The sequence below is a fragment of the Cryptomeria japonica genome, unplaced genomic scaffold, assembly GCF_030272615.1.
Source record: "Cryptomeria japonica unplaced genomic scaffold, Sugi_1.0 HiC_scaffold_17, whole genome shotgun sequence".
NCBI classification, from domain to species: domain Eukaryota; kingdom Viridiplantae; phylum Streptophyta; class Pinopsida; order Cupressales; family Cupressaceae; genus Cryptomeria; species Cryptomeria japonica.
Window position 1 is genome coordinate 147827 of NW_026728839.1, and position 17901 is coordinate 165727.

At 37.9% G+C, this 17901-nt stretch overlaps 1 protein-coding gene across 3 annotated transcripts in view; it reads right to left on the reverse strand.

The window, feature by feature from the left end:
- Positions 1-459: 459 nt before the first annotated feature.
- The window catches only part of LOC131050272 (FKBP12-interacting protein of 37 kDa), a 137817-nt gene continuing 120375 nt past the window's right edge, over positions 460-17901 (reverse strand). For all 3 annotated transcript variants that reach the window (XM_057984459.1, XM_057984461.2, XM_057984460.2), the window contains 3 exons: positions 13231-13300; positions 1379-1434; positions 460-821 (listed from right to left, as the gene is read on the reverse strand). In XM_057984459.1, the coding sequence (XP_057840442.1) occupies positions 675-821; positions 1379-1434; positions 13231-13300 (273 nt within the window). In that variant the 3' untranslated portion in view covers positions 460-674. The remainder of the gene's footprint in view (positions 822-1378; positions 1435-13230; positions 13301-17901) is intronic.

The window sequence follows — 17901 nt, forward strand, 5'->3', positions numbered from 1 at the left end:
CAGATGATTTGGCCCTGAGGAATGTTAACTGGTAATCATGATAATCATACATTTGAAACTTGCTGAGTAGTCATGCATGATTTTCCAGGGCTATGTTAGTTGGCCTCAAACTTTGATTTGCAGGGTTGCGTTTTGGTCAGTTCCGAGCCAGTTACCCAAAAATTTGCCAAAACTGACAATTAGTGAGAAAAACCCACTCAAACTGGCATAATGACGGAAAATTTTCCCAAATTTTCTTCAGCTCTCACTCCAACACGCTCACAAAATCATTCACAACTCTTAAGTCTGAAGGTCCATGTGGTCTTGACACCAGTGGGGGCTGACATCCCCAGGCCCCTGCTCTAGTTTTCAAGAACATAAACAAACAAAAAATTGCTTTTGGGCCCATGATTTCCACAGATGAAACTTGTAGAAATAATACTACAGATTTGTAATTTAATATCATACGACACTGTGATGTGCATTGAACTCATTTTTTATCTACAAATGAAGAAAAAACGACTTACAACTTCTATAAATTCAGTTCCATATGTGTTTTTTTTTAAATGTGTATTTTTATGTTCTGACATTTTGGTGAGTTTTTGCCTAGCCTGAGTTTTTGAACTATGCTGAGAACCAACATATTTCTTGCATCTGCAAAACAGCTTTTTTTGACAGCCAATTTGTATCCTGCATCACCTATTTGCCTTTGATGCATCAACATTATTTCCACCTTCACTGGTCTTCTTGTCCTCCTTTCCTCCACTTTTTGGTTTCTTGCCTTCTGTCATTTTTTTTGCTTCAATATCTTTGTCTTCAAGCTGTTTCTTCATTGTATTTACCTGAAATGCATATATAGGAATGAGAATAATTCCACCCTTGAGCGTAATAACACTATTCACTATATTAAGTGAAACAAAAAAGTGAGAAGATTCCCTCAATTAGAGAGGTTCAACCGTAATATTAGGATAGAAGATGAAAGCAGATGTTATATCCAAATAAAGATCTCATACAAGGAGGTAAAATGCTGTCATAGGCAATCAAGGAAGATTCTAGATATCAAACGAAAGGCATGGATAATTATGAAATGAAGTAGATCACTATCTTCTAAATAGGATTAAGTGATAAAATATGACGGAAAATAGCTACACAAAACATCCATCATAAGAAACAAAAAATGATATTGGTTATTTTCTTCAGGAACTGAAATATCTTCTGTCCTTTAAACTCCAATAGATCGGCAACGGGTGATGGAATTAGAATTTTTAAAGAAACAAACAAATTGAGTTTTTAAATATATTATATTTTAGAACAAAGGAAAGAACAATTACAGTTATCAGAGTTTTTTGCTTTCAAAGCAATATATCAAAAAAAGTATATCTAAGAGACTTGAGAGTACCAATTCATTTGACTTGCCAACTCCTTCCTCCAGCATCTCCATGTAGTCCAGTAATTCTTCAAAAACATTCTCGAGTTAATACAAAATTGCGGCAAAAACATTCTAATCAAAAAATTAAAAAAAATACAAAGTAACGATTATCTTGATTCATTAAAAAATTCAGATTTTTATAGAGCCTCCACTAATTTTATAATAATCCCTTAAACATAGTTACAGTATTATTTAGTCTGTGATTTAATCATTTAGCAGTAACAAATTGTCATGGCTATATTATGCCACAGGCTGTCATTGACTTCAACCAACTTGCTCATACATAAAACTGCAGCGGAGGCCCAATAAGAAATTTGATAAGTAACATAATCTGTTTAATACTTAAATTCCTGCTGGAATTTAACGGGCTATTTTGCTTCTGCATCACCTAATGTTTTTCAGGGATGCCTCAAATTCATTTTTGTAACCCTATTACAACAGACAAAAAAATTAAGTAATTGAAACTCTCAAAGCTCTAATGTTTCAAATAAATCTGAACCATATGCCTCTAGGAAGTCATTGGAGATATTGTCATATGGCTAAAGTAAAAATTGTACCTTTTGAATCTCCCACCCTATTCACATGTCTATCTGTATTCGTACTTGAATGAATTAATCATGTAATTGTAACCATTGTTATTGCCATATTATGACACAGGTTGTCATTGAATTCCACCAAATTGCTTTTGTTCATAAATACAACTACACTTATGACCAAAAATGAAATTTCATAAATGATAATATGAATATCTGTTTAATGTTTAAATCACTGTAAAATTTAATGGCCTCTAATTGCTTCTCCATCACTGTAAGATTCCCTTCACCTTATATGCAGTAATTTTTTCCACTTTCCACCAGACTTAACAGTTGCATGTTACGATAACAGTTTGAATGTTTGTTTGTTTGGAGAGTTTCAGTTTTACAATAATATTGCATGTATAAATATTTAACTATCATTCATGCATAAAAATAATTTAATGAAGAGGACTGATAACAGAGAATATTTATTCAATTAGCTGCAGTTAAGTATGGAAAACAATGAGACACAATGTGGTTTTCTGACCCGTGTCTTATAATATCATGCCCCTGAATTGATACCCCAAATCGGTGACTCACATTCCTTGATCAGAAGATCCAATCGAAGAAATTGTCTTACTACAGTAAGACTTCACAATTTCTTGTTCCTAACATGGACCCAACCAAGAGCGGCAGATTGTGATTATCATGGTAGTCAGATCGTGGTCATTACCAGATCATTTTCATTATGGCGAGCAGATTGTGATAGCCTTATGCATCGCCTCCTCTTCTCCTAACAGCAATCTCCCCTAATTGATTAAGATTAATTAAACTATAAAAGGAGGGGCGGTTTAATACTGACGGGATGCAATTAGTGTCCAATAGACACTCCATCTCATCGGTCACATTGCTGAAGAGAAGTTGCCACCCTACAAAGCGAATGGAGGGGTATAAAGGGAACATGCTGTCATCCAAGAAAGGACATCGAAGGATTCAGATCTGACTTTTCTTAAGATATTAATACTCAGGCAGTCCATCTGGTTATTAAAGTTTGGGTATCAATCAAAGTGAAAGGTATCTCTATCCCTTGTTTCAATTAAAAATTGTGATCTAGGGCAAAAATTGGGTATTTATAATTTGGGGACATTACAAGTTGTATCAGAGCATGTTCCTGTCAGCCTGAGGGAAAATAGTTGATGCAACTTAGTCAACGAGCAATTAGGGCTCTAGAAAGGGAAAAGAAGAAGCCTACCTACCAAAACAATACAAACAACTTTCAAATCGAGCATGAATTGAGGAATTTCATGGAAAAGAATGAACAAACAACCCAAGCCTTACTCCAAACCCTTCAAAACATAAACAATACTCTTAAGCCAAACCAAAGACATGAGAGGAAAGTCATCCCCAGCCAATCCAAAAGTAATCATGAAACTACGATAGGATCAAACCCAAGTACAAATAGACCCCCTTTCCTAACCAGGGAGGGATCACCAAGGGAAAATGAAAAAATTAACAACCCAAATGTGAGAGAACTTGCCATAGAATATGTGGGGCTTGACCCCAACGTCAAAAGAAGAATCCTTTTCACCACATATTGTGAGCTTGGGATGAAGAATGTTCATAGAAGGAGAAATAACCAACCTAATCAAGATATACAGAATAAAATGGGAAAATTATCTGTCCCTGACTTTGATAGGTCAGGAAAAATTACAGCTCATGCATGGTTACAAAAACTAGAGACATACCTAACTCTTTGCCCCATGATAGAGAAAGATGCCATTACATTCGCCATATTACATCTAGAAGGGGTGGCACATGATTGGTGGCATCATAGAACCCTTGAAGACTACATCACGGAATTCCAAAGGTTAACCGTTATGGTCCCTGGAATATCCGAGGAGAGACTCACTTACCTATTCATATAAGGATTGGTGGATACCAACTAAGGGCTAGTAAGTGCCTTGGATCCTCCTACACTCCAAGAAGACATCCTTAAAGCCACTCAACTAGATTCCGCCCAAGCAAAGGAAAAGGATCACTCTAAGAAGATGGCATCAAAAAATAGGCACTTCTATGAGAAGGACAAGCACAAGGAGACATATATCTCTCATGACAAATGAGAAGAACTAAGGAAGAGAGGTCTATGTTTTGATTGCAAGAGGAAATGGGAACAAGGACACACTTGTAAACAAGATGAAACCCAAGAGAAAAAGAGGTGTTTTAGGTGCAAAGATCCATGGGCACATGGACATAAATGTACTGTGAGGAATCTTAAAAGAAAGAACTTGTATTATAAATGCAAAGGAAATTGGGAACCAAGCCACATATGTTGAAGCCAAATACATATTATACAAGCAATATCTGATGAAGAAGCAAAAGGAAACCTAAGCAAGAAAGCAAGATATGATGGAGACCTTAAGAGCATTCCATCAAAAGAAGAGGGGAGAATTAACAAATGGAGCTATGTGGAGGAACCGATCTAGTAATCATGATACCCTCCCCTCAATAAAAAAATCATGATATGACAACAAAAATATTTTCATAAGACCCAAGGTTCAGATCTCAAGCATCCAGCATGGAGGATATTAACCCTTGCAATTTGGTATGAATGGATGAAAACAATATACTAATATGCACTTGTAATATTTATGCACTTATAAACTACTTTCTTGGAACAATCTAATATCCATGTACTTCATATCTTTGCAAACATGCTCTATGTATATCGATAATAAAGATAATGTTGCATAAAAACTTGCACACAATGAAATCCAGAAGCTGTTTATCATGATCATGGATTGTGGAAATCTAATAGAATTGATGTTGCATAATGTTTGTGTATCGTGATGCATGATTTGTATGCTATTGATGTCTCCAATTGTGGTAGAGGGATAAGGGACACAATAGGGGGAACGGTGAAAGATTTTCTCACTAGGTATGTGTTGTGAGGTAATCACACATTGCCCCATTGCAAATGGGGACCCCCACTTTTTTCTTTGCTTTCTAGGATAGTGTTAGAGTCCTTTTGCTATTAACCTTTGCATTGGAGAGGTATATAGTTGGTCAAGAAGCCAGGAGTCAAGTGAATAGCCCTTTGGTGAGGTGTGAAATGAAGTAATGTGAGATGAGGAGTCAAGTTAAGAGTTTGTTAGGAGTCCCTTAGGCCAAGCCTAGTCGACTATGAGTTGATGTATAGCTAGGTTGGATCCCTTGGGTGGGCCGACCTAGTCAACCGAATTGCTAATGGGTCTTCGACCTTAGCAATTTCCCTTTGTATTGGGCTCTATTTGAGTGGGTTATAGGTCAGCCCTATAATTATAACATGTAAAGGACTTCATATAATGTGTGGACCTAATTCAGTTTGGCCCCACCTCTAATACATTTGATTGTAATTTAATATATGCTAGCCGACTTGAAGAATTAAAGGTTAAGTCGCCTATAAGTACAAAGTACTTATCATTGTTCACATCATCGTTTCAGTGAACTATCTCTGCAATACATCAGCGATTTTGTTGTTATCTTCAGCAAAGTATATTTGCCTTAGGACATTAGCCTATAACAGCAGATTGAGATCTTGAAGTCAGCGAACCTGATCAAGGAGAGGCGAATTCATTCTATGCTGTGCAGATCTCAGTCTGAGCCCTAGTGAATCTCTTCTTAGCTGGGCGAACTTCATTACCAGCTGAGCGAACATCACCCTAGGCTGTTCTGAGGCTGCCGAACCTGCTACAGGCAGGAGTACCTGCATTTTGGAGACTTCTTCAAGTCTGATCTCAGGTCCCAGGATCAGATAAGTTGTGTCACTTATGTTTGTGCCCTAGCTGGGCAAAGTTGTAACCTATTTCTATGATTAATCTAAGGCAGATCTGAGACATTAGTTGCTGGGTTTTTCCTCCAAGAGGGAGGTTTTCCCAGGGTATATTTGTGTTGGGTGTTCTTCTTTCTGTGCATTTTGCTTTCTGCTCATTAATTGTTAATCTGACCACTAAAAACTAACACTATGCAGGTGTTTTCTTGATCCTCAAAGTGACCCATTACACTTCAATGAGAGGTGAGACCCGGGAGCGAAATTTGACTAAGTATGCTAAAATTTCCTTTGCTCCAGTCTAGGAGCGAATTTTGCTTCCATTGCTCCCCTTTAGGAGCAAAATTCCTCTCAAAATCACCTAAAGCTGCCTCTAATCATCATATGACACCTTAGTTTGAGTGAAAGATTCAATCCTTGATCAGGAACCTTGAATGAGGTTAAGTGTGGAGGTCATTTCCATTGCTCCTTCTCAGGAGCGAAAACCACTTCCTTTGCCCTCATCTAGGAGCGAAATTGCTTTCCTGAGCACATTTGAAGAAAATGAGGGAGTTTAAATGCCTTTCACAGCATTTTGATCATACAAGAGGTGAACTTCATCATGATTTTGGCTAAGGAATGGAAGAAAGATGACCAATTTGGGTCACTTCCATTGCTCCTTCACAAGAGCGAAATTTACTTCCATTGCTCTCCTTTGAGAGTGAATTTCCTTTCATTGCTATTGGAGTTGAGCAAAATCACATTCAAGGTAGGTATTGAGGTTCTTTGGTGCATAGAGACTAAAACCTAAGGCATGAAGTGATAAGACCAAGCTAGAGGATGAATTTGAAGATCATTTCCTTTGCTCCCAGATTAGAGTGAAATCCTCTTCCTTTGCCCCAAGTTGAGAGCGAAATTCCTCCTAAGACCTCACATTGAGCATGGTTTGATACATTTGAGTTGAGAAAATGAGTGTAAGTGAGCGAAAGTGAGTTAAGTGTCAACTCAGAGACTACTTCCTTTGCTCTCTGACAGGAGCGAAAAACACTTCCATTGCTCCTTGTTGGGAGCGAAATTTGCTGCCTTTGCTCTCTCATGAGAGCGAATTCACTTCTAGAGCCTGACTTGAGCATGATTCAATGTATTTAAGTTGATGGAATGGGTAAAAGGAACTAAGTTACAAAGTAAAGTTCATTTCTTTTGCTCCTCATTGGGAGTGAAATTTTGTTCCTTTGCTCCTCAATAGGAGCAAATTTGTGTTCCTTTGCTCTTGGTTGAGAGTGAAATTGATTCTAGAGCCTCCTTTGGGTCAATTTGACATGTTTTCATGAGTGGATGGTTAAAAACTAAAGGTTTGAGTCATAGGAATGAAGGTAAGTGAATGAGATTGAGCTAAGAATCCGAGTTATAATGACTTCCTTTGCTCCTTGATTGGAGCGAAATTCACTTCCATTGCTCCTCATTGGGAGTGGATTTCACTTCTATAGCTCCAATCTTAGAGCGAAATCATCTCCAATGCGTTTGGTCGAGGAAATGTGACAACACTTGCATATGGAAAGATGAATTCATAAATGAAGAGCAAAAATTTGACTAAGTACCAAAAAATTTCCTTTGCTACTCTTTAGGAGTGAAAACTTCTTCCTTTGCCTCCCTTTGAGAATGAAAAGCTCTTATGTTGTCGTTAGATAGGAGCGAAATTGATTCCAATGATCTTCTTGAGGTTATTTTGACACACTTTCACGCATGAAGGGTAGAACTTGAGTTTTGAATTGATGGAATGAAGAGAGAGATTGAAATTTTGGTGCTGTATCTAAAAAAAATTCCATTGCTCCTTGTTAGGAGCGAATTCTACTTCCTTTGCTCCTAAATTGGAGTGAAATCACTTGCCATTGCTCCTTCATGAGAGCGAATTCACTTCTAAGGCACAAATTGGAGATAATTGATGGTTTCTGCACAAGGAGATTAAAAAAATTAAGTAATGAATGAGGTACAAGAGATCAATTGATGAAGAGATGATGGAATTGCTCCAACTTCCATTACCTACCCTTAGGAGTGACCTCCTCTTATCAAACCTTCAAATCACATAAAATCAAAGATTATATCAAATTAGGAGGTTATATACCATGTGTGTTTGATGCTCGTTTGTTTGTTTTGCAGGAGGTGAAGAAACAAATCAAAAGAACCAGGTTGGAGGAAGATCGGAACAAGTATCCCACGGAGGAGATTTCAACATCAAGGTCAACATACAAGGAAGATGTCTTCAAGAGGATTTCATAGGCAAGCACAAGAATGTGACGCCACAAGAAGCATTCATTTATACCAAAACATGATACCCACATTCAAGGATGTAGATGAAAGAATCAAGGAATCCTCACTACAACATCACAAAGGAGTCTCAAAGGAGTGAAGAAGCAGCTATGACATCAAAGGGTTCATTCCAAGGTAGTTACAAGGTCCAAAACTAAGAGGAAGTCAACGTCTACACCTTGCACCTCCATGATTCAGACATTCAAGAGGATAGTTTCTGAAGAGTTAATCAAAGTTAGAAGATCATCATCATCATTGCTCAAGCTGGATAATGTTGAGTATCAAGAAATGTTATTCACTACTCATTCATGATGATGAATCCAATCTACAAGTGCAAGATGAGGTGGCGTCTTAGTCACCACTCACCAATCAAAGAAGTTCCATCCTAGCATATCTTGATTCAATGAGCCAAGCTCATCATATGGAGAAACGAACTTTGAGGCACCTACCCTTGTTTCCTATTGGCTCAAATTTAGTATTAAACCTGAATGTAATTATTTCATTGGCCAGAATAAAGTTTGTTGTAACAGACTCTAATTAGGGTTTCATTGTAAAATCTTGACCATTGATCTCAAATCGATCCTGGCCATTCATTGTAAAGAGCTCTCTATATAAGGCTCAAGCTCTTCATTTGTAAAGGATAATAGAAGAATAGTTAAGAGTCAATAGAATAGTGTGTAGTCCAAGGATAGGTAGACTAGAAGATAGAATAGAAGTCCGATTAGGAGGAGGCAAATATTGTTGCCAAAACCTTGCTACAAAGGACAATTGATTTCATTGAAGTTATGGTGAATTTGATTTGTTACTTCAACAAGTTGCATGGTCTCTACTTCTCAATTCATTTACTTTCATGTTGATTAGATTGAATGGAGGAATTTGTTGTATGCATTTGTGTGGAATCCATTTAGTCCATACCACTAGCCTCTTATTGATTGTTAGAGTGCCTTGCGTGGTCAACTGGAATGATATGAGCTTAACTTCAAATTGTTATACATCCATTGTTTATGCATTAACTTGAATGGTAATCAATGTTTGATGGTAATGATTTGAATATCTTTGAATTATCCCTTAGAAGATTGCACTAAGCTTGTGTCAAATTGTTCAATTTGATAGTGAGACCTCGCCCAGTAGGATTTCATCGAATTATTCACTATTCTCTTGCATTCTTAGGATTAGAATAGACTCCCTAAACCCTATGCCTTTTGCTCTTTCTTTATTTTCCAAGCAAATATTTAGGATCTAAGTTCTAGCGATTCAAGCATTCAATAGTTCAATGCAAGTCCCCTCGTGATTCCAGCATTATCACATCACACCATTGAGCTTGTCCACATGTCATGACCCGACAAATAAGAACCCTGGAGTTATCTCAAGTGATCCTTATGTGAATCTTCAGCATTTGAGAGACTTTGATCAAGAGAGGATAAGATACTTTTGGGTATTTTATTATGTGTTTGCATGTGTATAAAAAACACATCAACAGTATGGCACCTCGTAAAGATGGTTAAGGAGCATGAGGCCACCTCATGATGGTGGTTAAGGACCACATGAGGCCAAGGAAGATAAGGTCCTAACCTTGGATCTAGGGTTGAGTCAAGGGCATCCTATTGCAATTTTCTCTCCAAATCCTACAAGGGTTAGTTATTGAGGTAAACAAGAAAGGGGATACTCAATCATATGGGGAAAGAAGAATAGTATGATGGAGAATGGTGTACAAGCTCCGGTACATGAGGCCAAGAGGGACAAGGTTTTCTACTCTTGGGCCTGGGGCTGGAGGTATCATGACCATCCTATCTCCATCCTTGTTCTGGTTGAGCCTATGAGATCTCTTGGATTTATGCGCTATAAGTGTGTTTCACCTTTAACCCTAGAGATGAATATATTATATGTATTATGTCTCCATTATTATATAACTTGGTTGTAGGCTACCAGGACAGACTTACCTCATCCTATTCTTAGTTAAGGATTCTCTCTAAGTTATGTTCCTTGTTTCATTTGGATTTTGTGAATTTAGGGCAAGTTACAAGGTAATCCAGGAAAGGGAAATTACAAATTGCTCGAGGACAAGAAAAATTGGGAGGAAAGGACTGTCATGCCCCCAAATTGATACCCCAGGTCAGTGACTCACATTCCTTGATAAGCAGATCCAATCGAAGAAATTGTCTTACTACAGTAAGACTTCACAATTTCTTGTTCCTAACATGGACCCGAGCAAGAGTGGCAGATCGTGGTGATTATGGTGAGCAGACCCTGATTTCCTTATGCATGCAGATCGTGATTTCCTTATGCATCGCCCCCTTCTCTTTTCCTAACAGCAATCTTCCCTAATCGATTCAGATTACTTAAAACTAAACAAGGAGGGGCAGTTTGATACTGAAGGGATGCAATTAGTATCCAATAGACAATCCATCTCATCAGTCACATCCCTGAAGATAAGTCGCCACCCTACAAACCAAATGGAGGGGTATAAAGGGAACATGACGGCATCCAAGAAAGGACATCAAAGGATTTAGATCTGACTTTTCTTAAGATATTAATACTCAGCCAGTCCGTTTGGTTATTGCAGTTTGGGTCTCAATCAAGTGAAAGGCATCTCTAACCCTACCTTGTTTCAATTAAAAATTGTGATCTAGGGCAAAATTTGGGTATTTATAATTTGGGAACATTACATATAACCCAGCAAATCACCACTTTTGAGTAAAAGAAGCATCAATATCTGCAGATAATAAATTCCAGATTGAACAGCACGTAATAAACAGTCCATGCTAGTTTTGGAGACTCACAACTCCCATGTCCAAGCTCTCCCAGCTACATTGACCCTATTCTTGTATTTAAAACTCAATGCTCACATTATCTTCAAGTAAATGCTCAGCATGGGTAAATTTTGACACCTAGATCAGTCCACAACTCCAGAACAATCTGTACAAGGAGGAAGGACTAGTTTCAGCTTGGTATAAACACCTCTCAATAAACATACAACTACCACGATTAGATTCTAAAATCCACGCCTAATGCAGAGGTTTTCACATCCGCACCTACCACACCATCGACACTCATGCCACAGCAGCATATTAAACCTCACACCATTATTGCTGTTAGCCCCATGCCAAGACACTACAATGAAAGTCACCCAGGAAGTGAATCAATCCCTATTGTGAAATTATTCCACAATCACAACAGAACCAAAATAAGATCCACCAACCACATAAGAGAATGCCCTTGACAAAGACAACTAGATTGGGCAGTTTTACAAGGAAGCACAATTGTTCCACTGTAACCTCACCTAGCACCCAAGGCTGACAACAAATCCCCAAAGGTAGAAAGAAATTGGGAAAACATGCCTATGCTCATGCTCCAAATTGTGGGTTTAGTAGTGAGAAACACACTGGAAATACTGAGAGGGTGGGGGTGAATCAGTAGTTCAAAACCTTTCAAACCAATCAACTAAATGGAAACATGAAAAGAGCAAACACAAAACGTAAACACAAGATTTCTTGTGGAAAACCCTTTTGGGTAAAAAACCACGGCAGCAAATAGCTTACACTAACTTAAATGGGCACCAACCCAGATTACAAAAGAAACACCAGTTTGTTGAGAGCACCAACTCTCTGAAGAACACACCCTGCAAAGTGAAGCACCCACTCCACCTGAAAGAGGCACCAACCTCAAACTCTTCAAAAAAAAAACTTCTTCAAAACAAGAAAATTTCTGTATCAATCTGAACACTTGAAATTATATCAGCAGCATCTTCAGAAAAATAATAATCCCCACACAGACTCAAAAAATAACCATGTGAAACAAGATGCTACCCCTGACATCCAGTCACACAAACTCCTACTGCCTGTTCTACAAGACTCCAAATCCACACCATACGTTCTGAAACGCAGACCCCATCTTGAAGAAACATGATAGCCCAATCAATTGCACTATAAAGGGAATCATATTTTTCTTTTGCAGGCACAACTATCATCAGCATCCACGATATGACATATAGGTCGCTGTCTTTAATACTCCTACAGCAAATACCATCTCTCATTTTTCAGAACAAAGAAGCTATTAATTTTAATTCAGACCCAGTCCTCCTCCATTTTTCAAACGCTATAAGCAGCAACACACCTTCTATTTCAAAAAGAACCTCACGGTTTTTTTCTGAATACAGTAATTTAGTTGCAATCAAATCAAGCACAAAAGAACTAACGTTGTTCTCGTCAAAAGGCTCCTCAACAAAATGCAGTTTTACTGCAAAATGGTTTCCTAAAAAGGGGATGGCAGATGAGGATTTTGTTTGGAGGAATCAGGGATGTTTTATGTCAGGTTGGAACAAGGCATCATCTGGGATGTAGTATGAGGTTCTAGAGATTTCAATGGAAAAGGAAACTTCAGCAGATTTTATTGGGAAGCTTTGTCCAATTTCTTTTAAGGGTCAACACCAGGCATTAAGTATGGATTAAGTTTTCACTCAATTGGAAGAGGAATGGTTGCTTGGACCTCCCATCAAATCAAAAGGTGCTGGATTGCCTTGGGTCCATAGGACATAAGTTGAAAATCTTCAGTTGGAAGATCAAGAGATGATTGATGAAGGTTCCTAGTGGATGATGGAAAGCCTATTTTCCCAAAGAAATCAGAGGGCAGTGGTTGCTCTTGAATCTTCTTTCTTGTGTTTTGTCAGCGGTTTGCCCATTAACCTTTCATCTAAATGTCTTTGTAGTAGTAGTTTTTTTGTGTCTATGGACTGTATTTTCTCCTTTGATGTTGGCTTTCAATCTGTTCACTTGATCTTTCCAAGTACTCTGTAATGTAAAAGTTTTAAGGTTGTACCTGTAATTATGTTTATACTGGTGCTGGTAAGGGCCCCTATATATCCCTCTCTAATTAATCTAAATAATATTACTACTCAGTACTGACATAGTAAGAATATATAATGTGAGCAGTCAAATTGGCAATAATTCTATTGGCCTCATATTAGAGTTCCTAGATCTTAAATATGGTGTCGAAGGATTAGATCTTAGTTCTAGACTTCTGCAGTATTCTCTTGCATTAAAACCATACTTTGTATACTATTTTTGTTTATAATTAACCATTTGATGGCATATTATTGTTTACTAAATATAATTTTCCTTATATTGCTTTAGTACATATGTATCTCTATGCAAAATGAGGCTTTGAAATCAAATACTTTAACATAACAATGCCCAATGACTGGAATTGAAGTGTAAGACCTTGAATTTGGCGTCTCAGCTCAAGATTCTGATTCTTTTGCAACTTAAGCTTCATACCTAGTTCATGTATCTGCAAGAGCAAGACCTATGTATTAGAAAGCCTCTCCACAAAGATGAACAAATCATTCAGTCTCTGACCCATTTGGTTACAACATCTCATAAACAATTACAAATAAACTTTTCATAGAACAAATGAATGATCCATTAATATTTAAGTATGACAAAGGATAAATTAATACTAAAGAGAACTGTGGTAATCTTGTACTCATTTAAAATATGCTGCACAAGACAATAAGCAGATTCCAACTATCAAGAAAAATTCATATTCATTCACTGTACCTTGAGAAGGAGAACAATAACGATGGGATTGACTGTGACTACAATAGCCATTTGGTAAAGTCAACTTCCTCTGCATTGTCAGCTGTGCATTTCCAGCTTTTTAATTTATCCAATACATTCTACAAATTTTCATGTTAGCAGTCAAATATATCTGTTGGGTCAGTATAATGGTCCAAAAAATCAATAACTTAAATAATCTAAAAACTGATGGGTAAGGGTTTGCCCAATTTATTCTGTTCATAGTTAAAAAATTTATATTACTGATATGTTTTCTACAGATGTATGTGTAATTAACCTCAGAAAAATAAGTATCAAAATAGTAAGTACCCAAAATTCTGCATCACTCATATCCATAGCCTCTATCACAATCCTAGGCCTCAAAAATGTTAGCAATCAAGGCAAAAATATAGCTGAAATCCAATAACCAATAACAAAAACTTTTCGGTTGCCGCCTAACTCTTGGAAACCTCGTCACTGTTGAGATTGAGGTTCTTCTTCTTCTTTAGTACTTTCAAAGGTGCTAGAGCTCTCCTCATCATTAGGTCCAACAAGTGTATTTAGTTCATTTTTCATTAGAGTAGGTGGAACATGAACAAGTGAGGAAGGTTTCATTTTGATACTTTCTTTCTCTTCTTTCTCTAACTACATAGCAAGTGAGGAAGGTTTCATCTCTCTGAAAATCACACTTCTTCCGTAGAGAACCTTCTCAGCCACTGGAGGTCAAAGCTTGTACCCTTTCACACCAACACCATAGCTGATCAAGATACATCTAGCCGCCTTCTCCAACTCAGACCTTTTCTCATTTGGCACATGTGCATATGCCTCATAACCAGCTACTTTGAGATGTCTCATCGAAGGCTTCTTTCCTAACCACACCTCCACGGGTGTCTTATCAACAAGCATTGATGTAGGAAATCTAACAATCAAATAGCTGGCAATGGCTACAGCTGTAGCCCAAAACTTTTGTTCACGACTAACATCACTCAACATACTCCTAGCCCTCTCCATCAACATCATGTTCCCACAACTCCATTTTGTTAAGGGGTGTAAGAAGTTGTCATATGCCTGTCAATCCCATGCCCTTTACAAAACTTGTCGAATTCTACTGAACAAAACTCATCACCATTCTTAGTTCTAAAACACGTAATCTTTCTACTAGTCTAATTTTCAACCAAGGCCTTAAACTCCTTAAACTAACTAAAGAATTTAGATTTACTCCTAAAGAAGTATACAAATGTTCTACTATAGTCATCAATGAATGAAACAAAATACACAGACTTTGATAACAAATTAACATTAACAAGACCGAATACATCAAAATGAATATAGTCCAAAACCCCAAAAGATTTGTGAGAACTAGAGTAAAACTGAACATAGTTTTGTTTTCCATATATGCAATGTTCGTCAATTTTAGACTTGAGATTACAATCGCCAAGCCCCTAAACAAGGCATTTAATCTTCAGAGCTCTAAGAGCCTTCTCAGCAATATGGCCAAGTCTATGGTGCGATAACATTGTTTGCTCTACTAGAAGCTTTATCTCCAAGGAATGAGCACCCTTTGGTGCCCAGAATACATGACCATCGGAAGTAGATGCAAAAGATTTCTTCATTGCTCAATCTGACAACAAGGATGAAGAATCTAAGGCTCTTTCGACTTGTCAAAAAAAAGTATTGCACTGAATGTTGCATGCATCCAAGTTGTACAAGGTGTAAATCTAAACACCCTTAGCCAATATCATAGCTCCTATTATCATCTTGCATCCTCCACTTGAGAAAACAACCTGCACGCCATATCATTCAACTTCCTCACAAAAGAAGGCTTTGTGCCAAACCCAAGATATACAACACACCATCAATCCCCTTCCCTCAACAATGAGGGTTTTTTATATTGATTCTTCCATGGCCAACAATACTCATATGAGAGTCATCACCCAAATATGCCTTCCTACCATTAAATTCTTCATATTTCAAGAACCAACCCCTATATGAGGTCATGTTAAAAGATGCACCCAAGTCTATCAACCACACATCTTCAAATCCATGCATTGCCAAGGCTAAAACAAATGCTTCACCATCATCCAAAAAGGATTTGTCTCATTCAAAATTGGAGGATTTATTTTTATTTTTCTTCTTTTCTCTTCACATTCTTTATGGAAATGTCCAATACTTTTGCAATTCCAACACTTCACCTTGGACGCATATTTATTTGGCACGGATTTTGGGTGGCTCTTCATAAAAACAATAAAATTGTTAGGTTTTTTCACAGAGCTTGCAGAGAAAATAACAGAGTTGCGATAAGGAAGAATTGGGAATTCAAAGATAAAATGGGGGGTAACAAAAAGAGGTTTGAACCGGCTTCTTGCTCGGATTGGAAGAAAAACAATGAAGTTTGGGAGATTCTTCAAGAAGGAGGTTTTTTATGGAAAGGCTTTGTGGCAAAGACCCGACGGTCACTAAGCATTTCATAAAAAACTGGAAGAATGGTAAGATTCTTGTTGGCACCCAGATGATGCAAGTGGACGAGGATGTCATTGCGGAAGCTACGAGTATGGTGAAAGAAGGTATGAAATTTTATATAGACTGAAGTGTGTCTAACAAGGGCGTGGATAGGTTTCCCGTCACGGATGGTGAAAAAAGGAAATTGGTGAAGGCGGATAATCCCTACTATTCCCCTAAGCGTATTTGCAGGCCGTGGAGGTTTGTGTTGTTTGCCACCATCAGCTACTTTACTCTGGACGGGAGATTCACAAGGGCTTATGGGCATCACTTTGTGCTGCTCAACCACTTTCGCCATGGTAATAAGGTTAGTCTGCCTTACTATCTTACCTGCTCTATGGATCATACTATTCGTGAAATGCAGAAAGATTCTCAAAGAGATCACGCCCTACACCAAGGTTTAATGGTTTTAGTTTACAAGATGTTGAAAGGGAAAATTATTGAGAAACCCATTAACAAAGGAAAACAAATTAGGGATGATGATACGAAAAGTGAGAATAGTGGGTTTAATCTCTATTCTGAAACTGAGGGTGAGTCTGAAGATTTTAATAACAAGGGGAAGACCAAGGAAATGAGCAAGGGGACTGTCGTGGACTCTGATCTTTCGGACTCTGAGTATGAGTCCTTTGATGATAAAATCATAAAAAGTAAGAAGAGAAAGGGAATGGGTAACCAAACCCAAAGGATCAAGAAGACCAGGAAGGGGATAAATAAAGTGCAAAGGAAGATTATTATTTCTTTTGATGAGGATTCGGATGCTGAAAAAATGGACAAGAACAAGGGTAAGGAGGAAGATGACATGCTGGAGGGAGACCATGGGGACAACCTGAAGACTCAAAGAATGCAGAATGAGGGTCAAGAAAATAACATGGGCAATCAAAATATCTACCAAGGTGCCATAGGTAATGATAGCATCAAGGGTTTCTGTGAGGTCATTAGCAAAATGGCGAAAGAGATTGGTGACCTGAAGACTGATCTCAATATGATCAAAAGGGCAACCTTGGGTGAAAAGCCTCTCTCTGAGAACGTCAAAGAACTAATGATTGCAATTAACAAGGCTGAAGCTATTGAGGCCATGGTTGGCAAAATTCTGGAAACGGAAAATAAGGTGAAAGAGCTGGAAGGAATCAGAGAAGATGAAGGTCTGGAAATTAACCTAAACAACCTGGGCAATAGAGTGGACAAGATGGAACTTACTGTGAAGAGGATTGCTGAGCAAAATTTCCAAATCATCAAGGCCACCGTTGACCATGTTAGCATGCTGATAAGTAAATTTGAACAGATTAAAAACAAGGAAGATGAGAAGGATTAGACAGAAGACGGGTCATGAGAAAAGAACTAGGGCCAATACTCGGAAACAGGTGGGCATCAAGGAAAAAGAGCTCAAGGATATGAAGAACTTTGTGGTCAATATGAAGCAGATGGTGGTCCATGCTGAAAAACTCATAAGAAACATCTAGCGGTCCTTGTCTTTGTGCTGTCTCAGTGTTGTCTCTGTGCTGTCCTTAGGTTGTCTTGTGTTGTTTTCTTTGTCTAGTGATCCCTTTTTGTTTTTCTGGGATCTGATCTTTGTTTGGGTGTCTAGGCACAGTTATTTCTTGCAACTTTAATGCTTTATCTTTCTCCTGTTATGTAATTAAGGTTTCGGGTTCCTTCCAAAAACCTGTTTTTTATTAATCAAAACACTTCACCTTGGACATTCCTGGAGACTTAGACCTCCCTTGGAATTTGGATTTGACTTTTTGTTCTTCTTACCTTTCTCCTTTGTTCTACCATGAATAGAAAGGACCTCCCTAACCATCTTGGAAGATTTTCTCTACATCTCTTCGAAAAGCA